This window comes from Limulus polyphemus, unplaced genomic scaffold (assembly GCF_000517525.1).
Source record: "Limulus polyphemus unplaced genomic scaffold, Limulus_polyphemus-2.1.2 Scaffold3373, whole genome shotgun sequence".
NCBI classification, from domain to species: Eukaryota; Metazoa; Arthropoda; class Merostomata; order Xiphosura; family Limulidae; genus Limulus; species Limulus polyphemus.
Window position 1 is genome coordinate 19,438 of NW_013668983.1, and position 13,851 is coordinate 33,288.

Below are 13,851 nucleotides of genomic sequence, written 5' to 3' on the forward strand. Positions count from 1 at the left end.
AGATTCACAGAACACAATAAAAAACCGTCCCATGATTTCCACCATTGCAAATAAAAAAAACTGTAGTATATCTATTAAAAACATAATAATTTTAAACAAAGAACCAAACATAAACAAACGAAAAATCAAGGAATCCATCTTAATTGAACAAAACAACCCTACTCTAAAGCAACACATTGGGGTACCAATATATCTCTTCTAAGTCATGCAACAGTATCCGGTCATGTGACCTCTTTGTTCCATACTTTAATATATATATATATATATATATCTGTGTTAGTGTAAACTACTTGTACCTGATCATGACAGAACCTTGTCGAAACCTTGTACATTTGCTGTTATGTTAAACTTATATTAAAGTTTTTCTTCATTACCCATTCAAGCCGTCTCCAAGCATTATTAATGGGTTTCTCGTCATCGAATTTGAATAATTCGTCTTGTTAATTGGATTCTAAAGTAATTGAACCAGCCTGTATGTACTTTTGATGTAAAAGAGAGTTGTTTAGAGTTTTAGATACAACTGCGATATCCTATAGTGTAAAGAATTTTTGTACATACGTTTGGCTAGTTCTTAATATATTATTTTAAAACAAGTGGATTGTATGCTGTTCATTTATTGTTCAAATTCATCACCAACAAGTCACAGACACTTAGTGTAGAAGAATCCCAGCCCACATTCAAAATCTGACACTAACCAAGCACCCCACCGCTTTGCAACTTCTTTCTACACCACTGCTATAGATGTGTTTGTGTATATTTTTCCTCATAGTGCCTTTCAACTTATACTGAATACTACTATTATTCTCTCTCAAGCCTCTGCATTCTGTGGCATGCAACTTCTTTTTGCTTCATGCTTTATACTTTAGTTTCTAACAGGCAAACATGTTACAAAATCAAATGTTTGTGTACATTTGGATTACATGTATGTGTTAGTGAGTTACTAAATCTGAACATTCAGAGTTTAACTAAAATCGTACCAAATTTTCAACATGCATTATCAGTTATCAAAATTCATTTTAGAATTGAATATTTTTACTTTATTGATTTTTACTTAAGTTCTTAAAGAAATTATTATTTACAAACTTTTAAGCATATTTTTCACTGGATCCTTTGAGCTATATATTTTATGGCTTTATAATTATTTACATAATTGTTGCTAACACTTCTAGTCAAACAATACTTACAATTGTTATGATATGAATGCCCTTTCTAAGCTGGCATAGTATGATTATAATTAATTATACTTGTCATAAGATATTAGTATTAGGCCTATTATATTGTTAACATTATATTTTTTATTCATTACCTTACGGAGTTTCAAGAATAATAATATTCAAACCACACTATGCCACCTCACACTGATTTGCTTATGTCCAATTTTACCATCTAGTTAATAAACTCATTTTGGGCCAACTAAATATAGCAAACAAATGACTTATTACAGAACAAAGTTCATTCACGTAAACAGATTTTACTGCAATAGAAACTAAGCAAAATAGCAACATTCACCACTTTAGTCACTATGATTTTCTGAGACAATTGGCAAGTATAATTTTTGTCATAAAGAACACGTAACACACATTTAAATTCATAAAACTTTGTTATTTTACAATGCAGTCTATTTCATATCTATGATAATAATAATACTCAGTTTTTCTGTCTTGAAAATTAGTGCGCACCTTACTATCTAAATGCAATTGTGTACGCACTTAATTTCAACAGGTGTAAATATACTTAAGCAGAGGAATAGGTGGGTCATCCTGGTGGTGCAGATGTCCTGATCAAATGCCTCACATGTCCAGAGAGGGTCCAAGTCAGGGGTGCCATAAAACCTCTATTTTTGACCCCCACTACCTTGTGAGTGAAACCAGGAAGGCAGAAGGCTACAGGAAAAATACCTCTACGAAAAAAACCCGTCAACAACATGTAGGCCAAATTCCCGTCAAAGACAGGATGTCTTTGGTAGAGAGCTACGCCTTACAGTGGACTGATACAGCCTAAAATGATGATTGAGAATGAAAGACGTAATGCGGGATCACCTAGCCTAGAGCCAACGGTATAAAATTTACCATGAAAGTAAAAATATCGATTTAATTTTAAACTTAAATCGTTTCTGAATTAAACTATTTTCTGTTACATCACCAATGATGGGCTTTAGGAAGGGATAAGAACAGCAAAGAATGAAAAACTAGAATGGAAAGATTAACAGGTAGACAACACTAAGATAGTAGATGATAAGAGAGGATGTTGACAGTATGAACTACATACGAAACATTAAGGTATGGCTTGTAGTTTTCTTTAAGATCATTTTACTTACTATCTTTTATTATTTCATTTCGTTTGTAAGGTCGGATGTTGGGAGTAGCATATAGTAGAAATATTAGGGTGGTTTCATTTCTACATTAGGAATTTTAAGAACTTTTATGGGTAACGGCCTTCCCACAACTGGCTGCAGATGGTGAGAGGCAGTAGGAGTTGAGACATTGTGGGTGTAAGCACTTAACTCCATACCCTCGTTTGATTTTCCATAATTGCTGGCTAGTTTAACATCAGCGTTTGGATTTTTTCCTGGTGGATGGGATATTCCCAATGCATTCGGGAGCAATTACCGCAGACAATATTCGTTATGACTTTAAGGTGACGACTGGGATTTACAATGGATTTTGCATAAAACTTCTTAATGCTTATTAGATATATATATATATATTTGAATTAGTGTAAGTAAATTAAGTTAGTGAAAGTAAAAGTGAAGTTAACTGCATATGAGTTTAGCTATAATGTGCAATTTCTAAAATGAGTTTCACAACTTGTATGGTAATAACAGAGATTGAGAAGAATAATTTGTCTTGGCAAAGGATGTTCTAAGGTAATTGAACCCGCCTGTGTGGACTTTGACGAAAAAGAGACAATTACTTATAGCTCTGGATACAACTGTAATAACCAATAGTGTAACGAAGTTTTGTATATATATGTTTGACTTGTTTTTCAATATATATGGATTGTGTGCTGTCCATTTATTTTTTAAATTTATCGCCAACAATTCACAGACATACAGTGTAAAGAATCCGTCCCCATAAAACTGAAAACAGTTGTGAATAATTAACTGTAATGTATATGTAATTGGGTTGAACAAATACTAAACATAGTCTTAGCAACCAAATTTGAGCACATAAATGGGTTTAGTATCGAGAGACTAACATTTTGAAATTTACAGTGGTCAACTTTTTGGCATCTAGATACCTTTAAAGATACTTATGATGCTCTGTCTTTGAAGAAAGGCATAATTGTGTCCAGTAGGTATTAAAGCGTAGACTAAGCTACCAACCGTGAACGCTCAAATAATTCTGATGACGACATAGTGACAGTTTTAGAGTTGTAGTGGCTCTCTTGCATTTTTTGGTAAATATCTGGAAAAATTGGAACTTCCTCTTTCACATTATATTTAGAGCTTAAGTTAGCCAAAAGGTTGTAATTTCCAAAATATGTATGTTGTTAATGTTTTCACGCTAAGCTACACAATAACTATCCGTGATGTGTCCATCATGGGGAAACGAACCCCAGATTTGAGCATAGTAATCAGTAAACTTACCACTGACCCACTGGTGGATGAAATCTATGTGAATTTTAAGAAATATTAACATTCTACATATCGACATATACTACTTGTTCTTTTTACCAAGTAGATTTAATTATCAAATATTGCTGACTTTCATGAACCTTTCTATCATTCCCTGCATGGTAAAGTGTGTTTGTTATTAAGCACTAAGTTACACAAGTGACTATTTGTACTATACCTTCGGTGGCTATCCAAACTCGATTTTTAGCGTTATAAGCCATCGGATGTACTGCTTAGTTACTGGGGAGAAGTGTGATAAAAATGATTTTTAAAGTATTTGAAATTTATTAGGTACATCATGTAAGAGCAAGTGTTGAGATTTTGTGTAAAATCAAAAACACTTTCATATTTCTTTCTCTTTTTTTTCAGAAACGTACAGTGGAGGTAAAAAAATTCTTAATATCTACATAGATAGTGAATTAGATAAAATTGAGGTTGAAGATTGTTTTATTTACTTTTAAATCTCATAAAACCATGCAATGTTTTTGTCAGATTGTAGGTATGGGTGGGCAGGATTCTCTTCAGTAGGTGTCTGTGACTTGTTGGTGATAAATTTCAAAAATAAAGAAACAGCACACAGTCCACTTGTTTTAAAATAATATATTAAACAAGTCAAACATATATACAAATGTTCGTTACACAGTTGTATCGAAGAGCTTTAAATAATTGCCTATTTTCGTCAAAATCCAAACAGGCTGGTTCAATTACTTTAGAACACAATTGACAAGACGAATTATTCTCCTTTACTCTGTTTTTACGATCGAATCGGTGATAATTTCACTTACGTTACACTGTTGCTTACTACAGTTGTATCCAGAGCTTTAAATAGTTGTCTCTTTTCGTCAAAGTACACACATGTTTGTTCAATTATTTGTTAACACAATTCACAAAACATATTATCCTTCTCTACTCTAGTGTTACAATACAATCTGCGATAATTTCACTTTCAAAAAATACCACTATACGCTCTTTACGGCTGAGCTCACAAACACGTAGCCTACATATCTAGTTGACTGTGTCTCTTACTAACTTTGTCTTAGTTAAACTACATTTTGTACACACTTTATAGGTTGACTGGGGCTCTAGAACTTTCTACACACCACGAGATATGATGATGTAATAATACTCGATCAAAACAACGAGAAACACTTAGAAAATTCTAGTAATATGACGCAATAATACCATCGCTTCTAAAAAAATAACTAAATTTAACACTCGCTTTAAACTTAAACAGTCGTGTATATCGAACAGTTTTATTGTTGTTCTAGATAATAAACATAAAAAAATTCGTCCTTCTGTAACATGAATGGAGTTGTAAACGGCATTACTGTGTGTGGATAGAAACTTCACTCAAACAGTAGGTACATTTACTTAAGTACAGTTTTTAGCTGCCAGTGAAGGATGTTTCGATACGGTTCGATTTGCGTCGGGGGAAATAGATAGAACGGCTGAACTCAGTATTTCGTTATGGATCATTTCCTGCATGAAGACAGTGACCATGATGTACTTTTATTAATGAATTAGTTGGAAGGAGTAACTTTTCATAATGGAGAACGAGTAGAGAGAACTAAGTTACACTTTCTTTTGGCATTCCTTTCACAACAAAAACATATTTGTAGTTTTAAACAATAATAAATATACTTAATCTCCCGTGTTGAATTTATCATTGCAATGATACTGTGTACATATCGAGTTTAGATAAGTTTTATGTCATTATTTTTATATTAAACAGAATGTTATTAGCTTACGACAGGTGGTATATTAATACCTTTTATACATCAGTGATACAATTACAGTAATATTTTGTTTCCCATCTTTTATAGAAATCTACTTTCTACAAATCCATGAACCACAGAATCTCTGTCACATGGAAACTGTTTCTTGCTGTTGTGTTTACTGGTGTAGCTATAATATTTCTTCTTCATGATAAAATTAGTCATACTTTGACTAAAAACGTCCGTTACTGGACGCAAGCTGGTCATACTATTCCGGTTTCAAATAATTTAAGTGGCCAAAGCTGTCTTACCTCAACTGGCATTCTTGATTCTTTCATTCGTGCCCATAGTAACATAGATAATTGGAGAAGAGTTACAACAGATGTTTACGTATACTCTGCATACTGGGATGATAGAGATAGGCTTGAGAGACCTTCCGTAGTTGTGATCGCAGCTGGATTTCGAAAAAGCAAGAATCTTTCGTCTATCGAATGTGTATTTAGTAATGACACAAATTCAAAGGAGTCTGCGGCTAACACCACATTCGAAATAATGAAGGAACATCATCACAAATATGCTTCAGGTATTTTCTTTTACTGTCAACCTTTGTTCGATAAGCCTTCTCTTTATGTAACACTCAAACTCAAGGATATTGTTGATAACATTTGGATTCCTATTCGCAAACTCACCTATGACACCAAAGCATCTGTCACTAATACAACAGCACTATGCGTGCGACCTATATATGGAAATTTAAACATCAGTCAATCGCTCGCTGAATTCATAGCGTATTATCAGGCAATTGGAGTATCACATTTCTCATTCTATAATGCTGGAATAGCAAATGCAACACTTCTCTTTCTAACTCAGCTTCGTAAAAACGGTATTTCCATTACCCTAAATTCCTGGGATCTCACGGAGGACCTGAGGTCAATGTGGGCAATGGGACAAATGGCTGCTATTCAGGACTGCATCTACAGACACATGAACTATGACCTACTGGTTATAGTTGATTTGGATGAGTTTATTGTTCCACAGAAAAAATATAAAACAACTTTACAAAAAATTGTGCAAGATGTAGACAAACGTCTAGCAAACAAATCGAACTTCCTGTGGGGTAGTTACGTTTTTCGACAAACATTTTTTTGTGTTGAATATCCTTCAGTAAACGTAAACAAAAATGGTAATTTCAATCTAATAACCCAGACTAAGCTGTTGCATGAAAATAAGATATGGCCATACTGTGATCGTTCCAAATACATCCTTCGACCTCAAATGGTTAAAATGGGTGGAATTCACTGCGTTTTGAAACATCTTCCCGGCTTCAAAATGTATCTTTTTCCTAGTAGGTCTGCACTTGTTCATCATTACAGAGAAGGAATCAGATTTTGTAAAAATAAAAATGTATCCCTGGCTGTTAGTAATCGAGCCGTTTTAACCTATAGACAAGAAATTTTAAATTCAAAGGCACTTCAAACATGGATAAAGTTCATTAAAAGCTAATTAAGTAGTTGAAGCGTCAGAATGCAGATAACATTTTGCTGTTCAGATTGTTATTTTTGTAAGAAAAGAAATGTACAGAAATTGTTTTGGTGTAGAAATCTTAAATTTTGTTAATAGTTTTTTTTTGTCTAACGAATTTCAGAATAATTGCAGTTTATAGTAATTTTCATTTCTCGTTTATCTTAAGCCTTTATCCTCATCACACATTGATGAAAACTAATTTGTATGTTTTTAATTTATATGCTATGGTATATATATATTTTGTAATACAATAATACTTATTTCTTCTAATGTTTTAGTATAGATTGACAGCACTTCTAGATACATTACACATATTTTATCAAAGATATCTCCTTAACATTATAGTTTATAATGTAAAAAAGTTTTCAACATTGTTACCTGAACTTTTAATAGAAAGCGATAAAAGAGTGGACTGTAGGACTTTGTTTCTAGTATATGCGGTATGAAACAATTACACCAATTTCATAATTATATTATAGAATTAACAAAATATATTCATTAAAATATATATATAATTGGATAATATGAACTCAACTTTAGTCGTCTTCTAGATATTCATTCTTGAACCTCTAACTTCTTTCGAAAACAAAATTTCAATCTCTCAGTAATGTAGTAATTTATTATTTAGTAATAAATTGATGAGTTAGTACTTAAAAAATCACCTGGTTTTGTTAATACTTGCTTATCATACAGTATTAGAAGACCTGCCAACTCTAAGGATAAAATACTAGCCCTTATGAATATGAGTACAGTTGTATGTTTATTGCTCCAAGTTTTAAGAGTTTTGAGACTGCATAGAAACCTGTGAAAAACGATCAAACGTGAATTTTTTAAATTTCCGTAATAAAAGGTCCTGTAATACATGTATATATATACATGTTCGAAACCGCAAGAAAGTGTTATCAATATAGAACAAGTTTGAATTTAGTTAAGCAGTTTTCTAACCAAGTGTGTTCTTGGTAGTATACAAAACTATTGGTTATAGTTGGGTTTAACGAGTTCATCTATCTGCTCAGAAAGGGACTTATCGAAGAAAAAATACTTTAACTTCATGGTGAGGGAAATAAGATCTTCTCCTTTAAAAGTTAAAGACAGTAGGTGTCTAGTTTTTGTAATTCACAAGGGTCACCGAATTGGCGGCTTATTTTATCAAATGTAGTCGACTTTATGTATAAAGACAATAACATTATCTTTATTTGGTTTAGTGAAAATAATTTTTTTCTTGGATACAGTCTTAAGAGCAAGTAGTTTGTTTTTTTTTTTTCTTTGTTTAAGAGCAAATCCACATTGCATTATCTGATGCGTTCACTGCGGAGAATCGAATCCCAGATTTTAGCGTTGCAAGTCTGTAAACTTTCTACTTTCCAACCAGGGGACCAGGAGCATGTAGTTGAACATCGTTTAATTAATGGAGAAGGGGACGTTTTTCATTCAGTTTTTACACGATAGTAAGCTGTACCGTTCTTTAAGTTAGCTAACATCGAAAATGAATTATTAGTTAAAATCAAGGCCTATAATTAGAATTTGGAAAGGGAGGTGTCAGTTTTGAAGTTTTCTATCTTGGACTTGCTCTTGTATGGTTGTTATTTTTTATTGTTCTTATGAATTGAGCACATTAGATGGACAAAATCAATGAACGAAACGATCTATCGGAAATCTTGGTGTTGACGTTAGAAAAATATTGTCTGTATTGTTTATGTTTCAGCATCAGATTTTCCTCTATATTGGACCTAATGATAGCCAGTAGTTTTATATTAACGCATTTGGTTAGAAAACTGCTCACCTAAATTTAAACCTGTTTTATACAAACATTATATTACATCATACTTTCTTGCTGTTTCGAACATCTAGTCACGTTTTTTAAATTTCTTGCTTATCTGAACTCTTAACACTTTAATGTCAGTTTCACATCTAAAACTTTCCTTGGCATCAGAATTCTAAAGAAGGTAAACATTTTTCAATCTCTAATTTTCGTAAAAATACTTTTATAGGCCTCTACACTAATCTTAACAACTTTATCCCTAATATTTTCAAAAGAAATTAGTCCTGTCACTTTTAAACATAATTTCTAATTTCTACTCCAATTATTCTTTGTACACGGAAAAATTGACTTCTGAAACTCCTCTTAAAACAATGCCTATCCGCAGGGTCATATTTGACTTCTGCAAACACCTCTTAAAACAATGCCTTTCCGAAGGGTCATATTAAGGGTCTCCGAGACCTGTAGCTGAAGACTTCCAGTGGGCCTACTCACACTAGTTCATAATGAAACAAGCAAATAAAGTGACCATTCAGACTTTAGATCTACCCAGCTGTCACCAGATTAACAGTATTTCAGGAAATGGCAATAATTATTAACAACACCTAACTTGATAAATATTTACAGAAGACAAATTAGACAATTCAATTTCAAGTTTTCATCACAGACAAGTGCAGATACAGAATTTTTTAAAGGGCAGGATGTAGCCTGTCAAAGGGCACACATACAAGAACAATAATGTATTTGTGATTTTAAAATGTATATTTGTTATTTAACAATCTGAAACACATACAGAAGTGTTTCAGTGGAAATACGCTGGTTTGATCAATAATCAACGTTGAAACTTAGGTTTTCATAACATACTTGTTTTAAATTTCCACTTATTATCCTACTAAATGCTTTATTTTTTTAGGGTTTTGCTTGGTGATTTTAGGTATAAAATGTTGATAAATCTTCGAAGTAACATAATTATTATTTATTACGGCAATCTGATGTGTGGATAAGGATAATTTCCAAACAATGTTCATCGGTATTTTGATATCTATCATATACAAATTACATATACACACAACTACAACTTTAGGAAATGTATATTTTTTGAACGAAAATATTTTACATACGAATACCATATTTTTTAAATACTAGATGTATATTTCATTTCACAAAATATCACATACAATTAGGCCAACAATGGTAATAATTCATGTTCTGCATCATTTTGGTCTGAATAAATATGTGAAGTAAAACAGTTCAACATGAACTTTGAAACGATAAAATATTTTACAAATTTTTTCGTTAAATGAGAGGGTAGTATTAACACGAACAATTGAGACAAGCATCTTCAAACACATTTTGTTTCAACATTTTTGGTAAAATTATGTTAAAGACAAAGTATTTTACGTGTGTTTTGTTAACTCGTTTTATATACAAGCTCAGTCATTTTTACCAACATTGTAACCACCACAAAAAATATGAAATAAATTATCTCTTTATCTTTCTAGAACGGCTGCAGATTGTACCAGAGAATTACAATTATTTATAATAATGTGGCCTCAGAAATCTTTTATTCAATTTATAATACAAAATATTTCTACACACATAAAATAGAATGCCCTAAAACTTATGTAAGTTATCTAGCTTTCTAACTAACATAGAAATTGCTTAAAATTATTCCCATACCTGGATAAACAGAGCCCAACAACGTGAAGACGACGCTCAGATGTCCAAATTATTATTCCATTGTCCCAGACCTTCAGACCATATAGCTGTCAGTTACTAAACCTAAAAAACGTGACAAGAATTTAAATGAGAGTAATTCGACAATCGGCATTACAATGTCGACCCTCGGACAGTAAACATTCGGGGTGCTCGGAGATAGATTATCTTCCTTCGCCCTGCAAGAAGTAAGTGTTGTTTAACCGAAGATTGAGTAGTTTTGCTAGAGTGGAGGAGTAATTTTTGGCGTAAGGAGTATAAAATTTTAATACACGTGGTAGGCGAGATAGGTGTGGTATGAGGTGAAGGAGTCAAGTTTCCGGCGAGGTTGAACTGATGAACAGACGGGCCTGGCAAGGATCTGTAAATCCAAATGCCGTGGCTGGGATCTATAAATCCAATGCCTAGAATTTGGGGGAAACGGGATAACCCCAAGAAAGCCCACTTTCACAGAACAGGAATGGCTATTAGTACTATACTATACTACTGGCAGGTATTTCGATGAAAATTAATTATTTTAAAAATTATAATTTATCATAGGTGGTGCTCAAAGATTGAGTCTTTCTTCGCCCGGCTCGAGAATTAGGAAATTACTTGGTTATCTGGTGGCAGCTGGATTGGAGTTGCTTTCTTTCTTTTTGGCGTGGTTGTTTGTGTTGAACTGTCATGTAGTTTAACATTGAAGATAGGTGCTGTCTAGATCTGTTGGTTCATTAAAGTTATTTGTTTTGGGTAGTCGGTTTGGGTTTATTAGTTGGGAGAGGAGGTGACGGGGGAGAGGGAGGGAATCTGGGCAATGTTTGGGGTGGGTGAGGCTTGCGACAAAGTTTTCTGCTTTAAAATGATAGAATTCGTGAAAACAGCCGTGTGTTAAGACGTAGTCTGCAGTCTGTTTGGAAGTTGTTACTACTTTGATGAAATGGGATGACAGTCCTGATTTTTTGGATGTTATATGATAGACGACGTGAATCTTAGAATGGGTGATTCTTCTAGGGTAGGAGGATTTCATCTGCCGTGAACTATTGATGGACGTTGTTTAGGAAGATCGTGTGCATGCTGAAGCTGCTTTTGGGTGGTTGGCAGGTTAGATTGCCAAGGTCGACAGAGATATTCGAAGTCGCCCAGGGTTTTAGGTTGTAGGACGATACCCCCTTTACGCTATCTTCTCGTAAGCTCGGGGATAACTCTAACTCGGGGTTTGTACATACGAATAAAGTAAGTGGTGTCCCAGGGAGAGAAGTCAAGTGGTAGTACGGCGATTATGACAGTTGGTGTTGGATTAGCGGCGGGTGGCTTACTGGAGGCTGGCAGGTACTTCAATGAAAATTAATTATTAAAAAAATATAATTAATCATTGGGGTGCTCGAAAATTGAATCTTCTTTTGCCCTGCTCGAGGATTAGGAAATGATATGGTCTTGGTTGAGAACTTTAAAAACTAAAGTGAATAGGTTGGTTGTATAGAGATGGTTTCACGATACATAACATAACATTGCACTGCACATATAAACGGACAATTTCGGACATATGGTCCTTCAGGGTGGCGGGGATCTATAAATCCTATGCCCAGAATTTGATGTGGAGGAAACGGGACTACCCCTAAAAAAACCCACTTTCACTGGTAAGGCGCCAATTCTTTATCAGTGCCCAGTTAATAAGAAGAAATAAGATGTAAGAAGGCAAAGTGATAGGCGAGGCTGTAGGTTATTTAATGTGACGTGGAGTTTTTCAGCTGGCGGAGATGACTTGTCGGGAAATTGTCTGATCGGGGTGGTGTCTTTGACGTCACTGGCAGGTGGACGATAGACGAGGAAGGACTGCGAGGGAGGCTCGTCTGTGGGGTCGGACAGCAGAGTAGAAGAAGAATCAGTGGAGGTGTCTACGTGCAAAGCGTTAGGTGAGTTTGACAAAGAGGGTACGACATCTGGGTCTGGCTTATGGGATGGGAAAGATTGTAGTTCTTGCAAGTTGCTGGTTTGTTGAGATTTCTCGATGGTGGTAACTGGTCAGACTTGGTTATCTGATGGCAGCTGGGTTTGAGTTGCTTTCTTTCTTCTTGGTGTTGACTTATCCTGTTGTTTAACATTCGTCTGGGTCTGTTGGTTCCTTGAGGTTGTTTGTTTTAAATAGATGGTTTGGGTTTCTTGGTTGACGGCGGGTGTTGGTTGGGAGAGGAGTGGGGTGGCGGGGGAGGGAATCTGGGCAAGGCTTGCGACAATGTATTTCTGCTTTAAAATGATAAAAGTTGTGAAATCAGCCATGTGTTAAGATATAGTCTGCAGTCTGTTTGGAAGTTGTTACTACTTTGATGAAATGGGATGATAGTCCAGATCTCTTGGATGTTATACGATGGACAGGGTGAATCTTGGAATGTGTGGTTACTTCTAGGGCTTGGATGATTTTGTCTGCCATTAAATATTTGATGGACGTTCCTTTGGAAGATCGTGTGCAGGCTGGAGCTGCTTTTGGGTGGTTGGCAGGTAACGGGCGGGTTAGAGTATTAGTAGTCGCCCGGGGTTTTAAGTTGAAGGAGGATACCCCTTTACGCAGTCTTGTGGTAAGCTCAGAGATAACTTTAACTCGGGGTTTGTATATACGAATGAAGTAAGTGGTCGATTATTACAGGCGGTGTCGGATTAGCGGCGGGTGACTTACTAGAGAAAGGCATGATAGTACAAGTCTTGCTGATTTTGTGGCCAGGACGAGTATTGAGGCTGTCAGTTCAGTGAAATACTCACCTTCTGTTGGTTACAAATAATACAGTAACAAACGTCAGAAAGAATTTATGACTCGTTTTGAAAGCAGGATGCTCAGTAGAAGGCATGGCATTTGACCAGTACTTTACTGCTGATAAAGCTTTATTGGTGGCAAATTCTTGTTAGAAATTGATAGTTTAGCTGGAGGATATGTATAATGTAAGTCCAAAATTCCACGTAAAGTTACAACGCCTTAAGCTTAGAGGGTAGCAGAACATGTTGAAATAAATAATTTGGATTGAAGAAGTGTTTTGTAATATACAGAAAGTGAAGTTTAGCATTTATTTAGCGGAATTAACACTAGAAACCGGGTTTCGATACCCGCCAATTAAAAAATGTGGTCATACGAATAAGGACGCATGACGAACGCGAATGATTTTCCTGACACCTTTAGGAAATGGGGATTATAGCCCGCAGTACTTCTATAGAGTCGATTTGATTCACTTTAAGTGTAGGATTTAAAAAAGAATAAGTGTATTTTGAAACGTTCGAAGCTTTTGTAAATAAAAATGTTTTGTATCTTATCAACCATCTTCACCTACATTATTAGTAGTATTGCTACAATGTTATTGTTAATTTAATCATGTTATTCAACAACTAAAGCATATACTCACATTCCCACCAAATTTCAAACACTTCAACGAGTTAAAATTAAACAAGAACTGTCTAGATACATGCAATCAAAGTGCTCGTACGTAGAACAATATAACATTTAAAAATGATATACCATGTACTTTTTAGACATCTATATAGCAACAATATACATT

General features: G+C 34.5%; 1 protein-coding gene and 1 long non-coding RNA gene across 7 annotated transcripts in view; one reads left to right on the plus strand and one right to left on the minus strand.

Moving 5' to 3' along the window:
• Positions 1-7,460, plus strand: part of LOC106469243 — a 25,671-nt gene extending 18,211 nt beyond the window's left edge. For all 6 annotated transcript variants that reach the window (XM_022397708.1, XM_022397705.1, XM_013929712.2 and 3 more), the window contains one exon: positions 5,440-7,460. In XM_022397708.1, the coding sequence (XP_022253416.1) occupies positions 5,461-6,834 (1,374 nt within the window). In that variant the 5' untranslated portion in view covers positions 5,440-5,460 and the 3' untranslated portion in view covers positions 6,835-7,460. The remainder of the gene's footprint in view (positions 1-5,439) is intronic.
• Positions 1-13,851, minus strand: part of LOC111088230 — a 67,940-nt gene that overhangs the window by 5,845 nt on the left and 48,244 nt on the right. Inside the window, exon 2 of the long non-coding RNA XR_002612823.1 lies at positions 10,295-10,396. This is a non-coding gene — a long non-coding RNA (uncharacterized LOC111088230). The remainder of the gene's footprint in view (positions 1-10,294; positions 10,397-13,851) is intronic.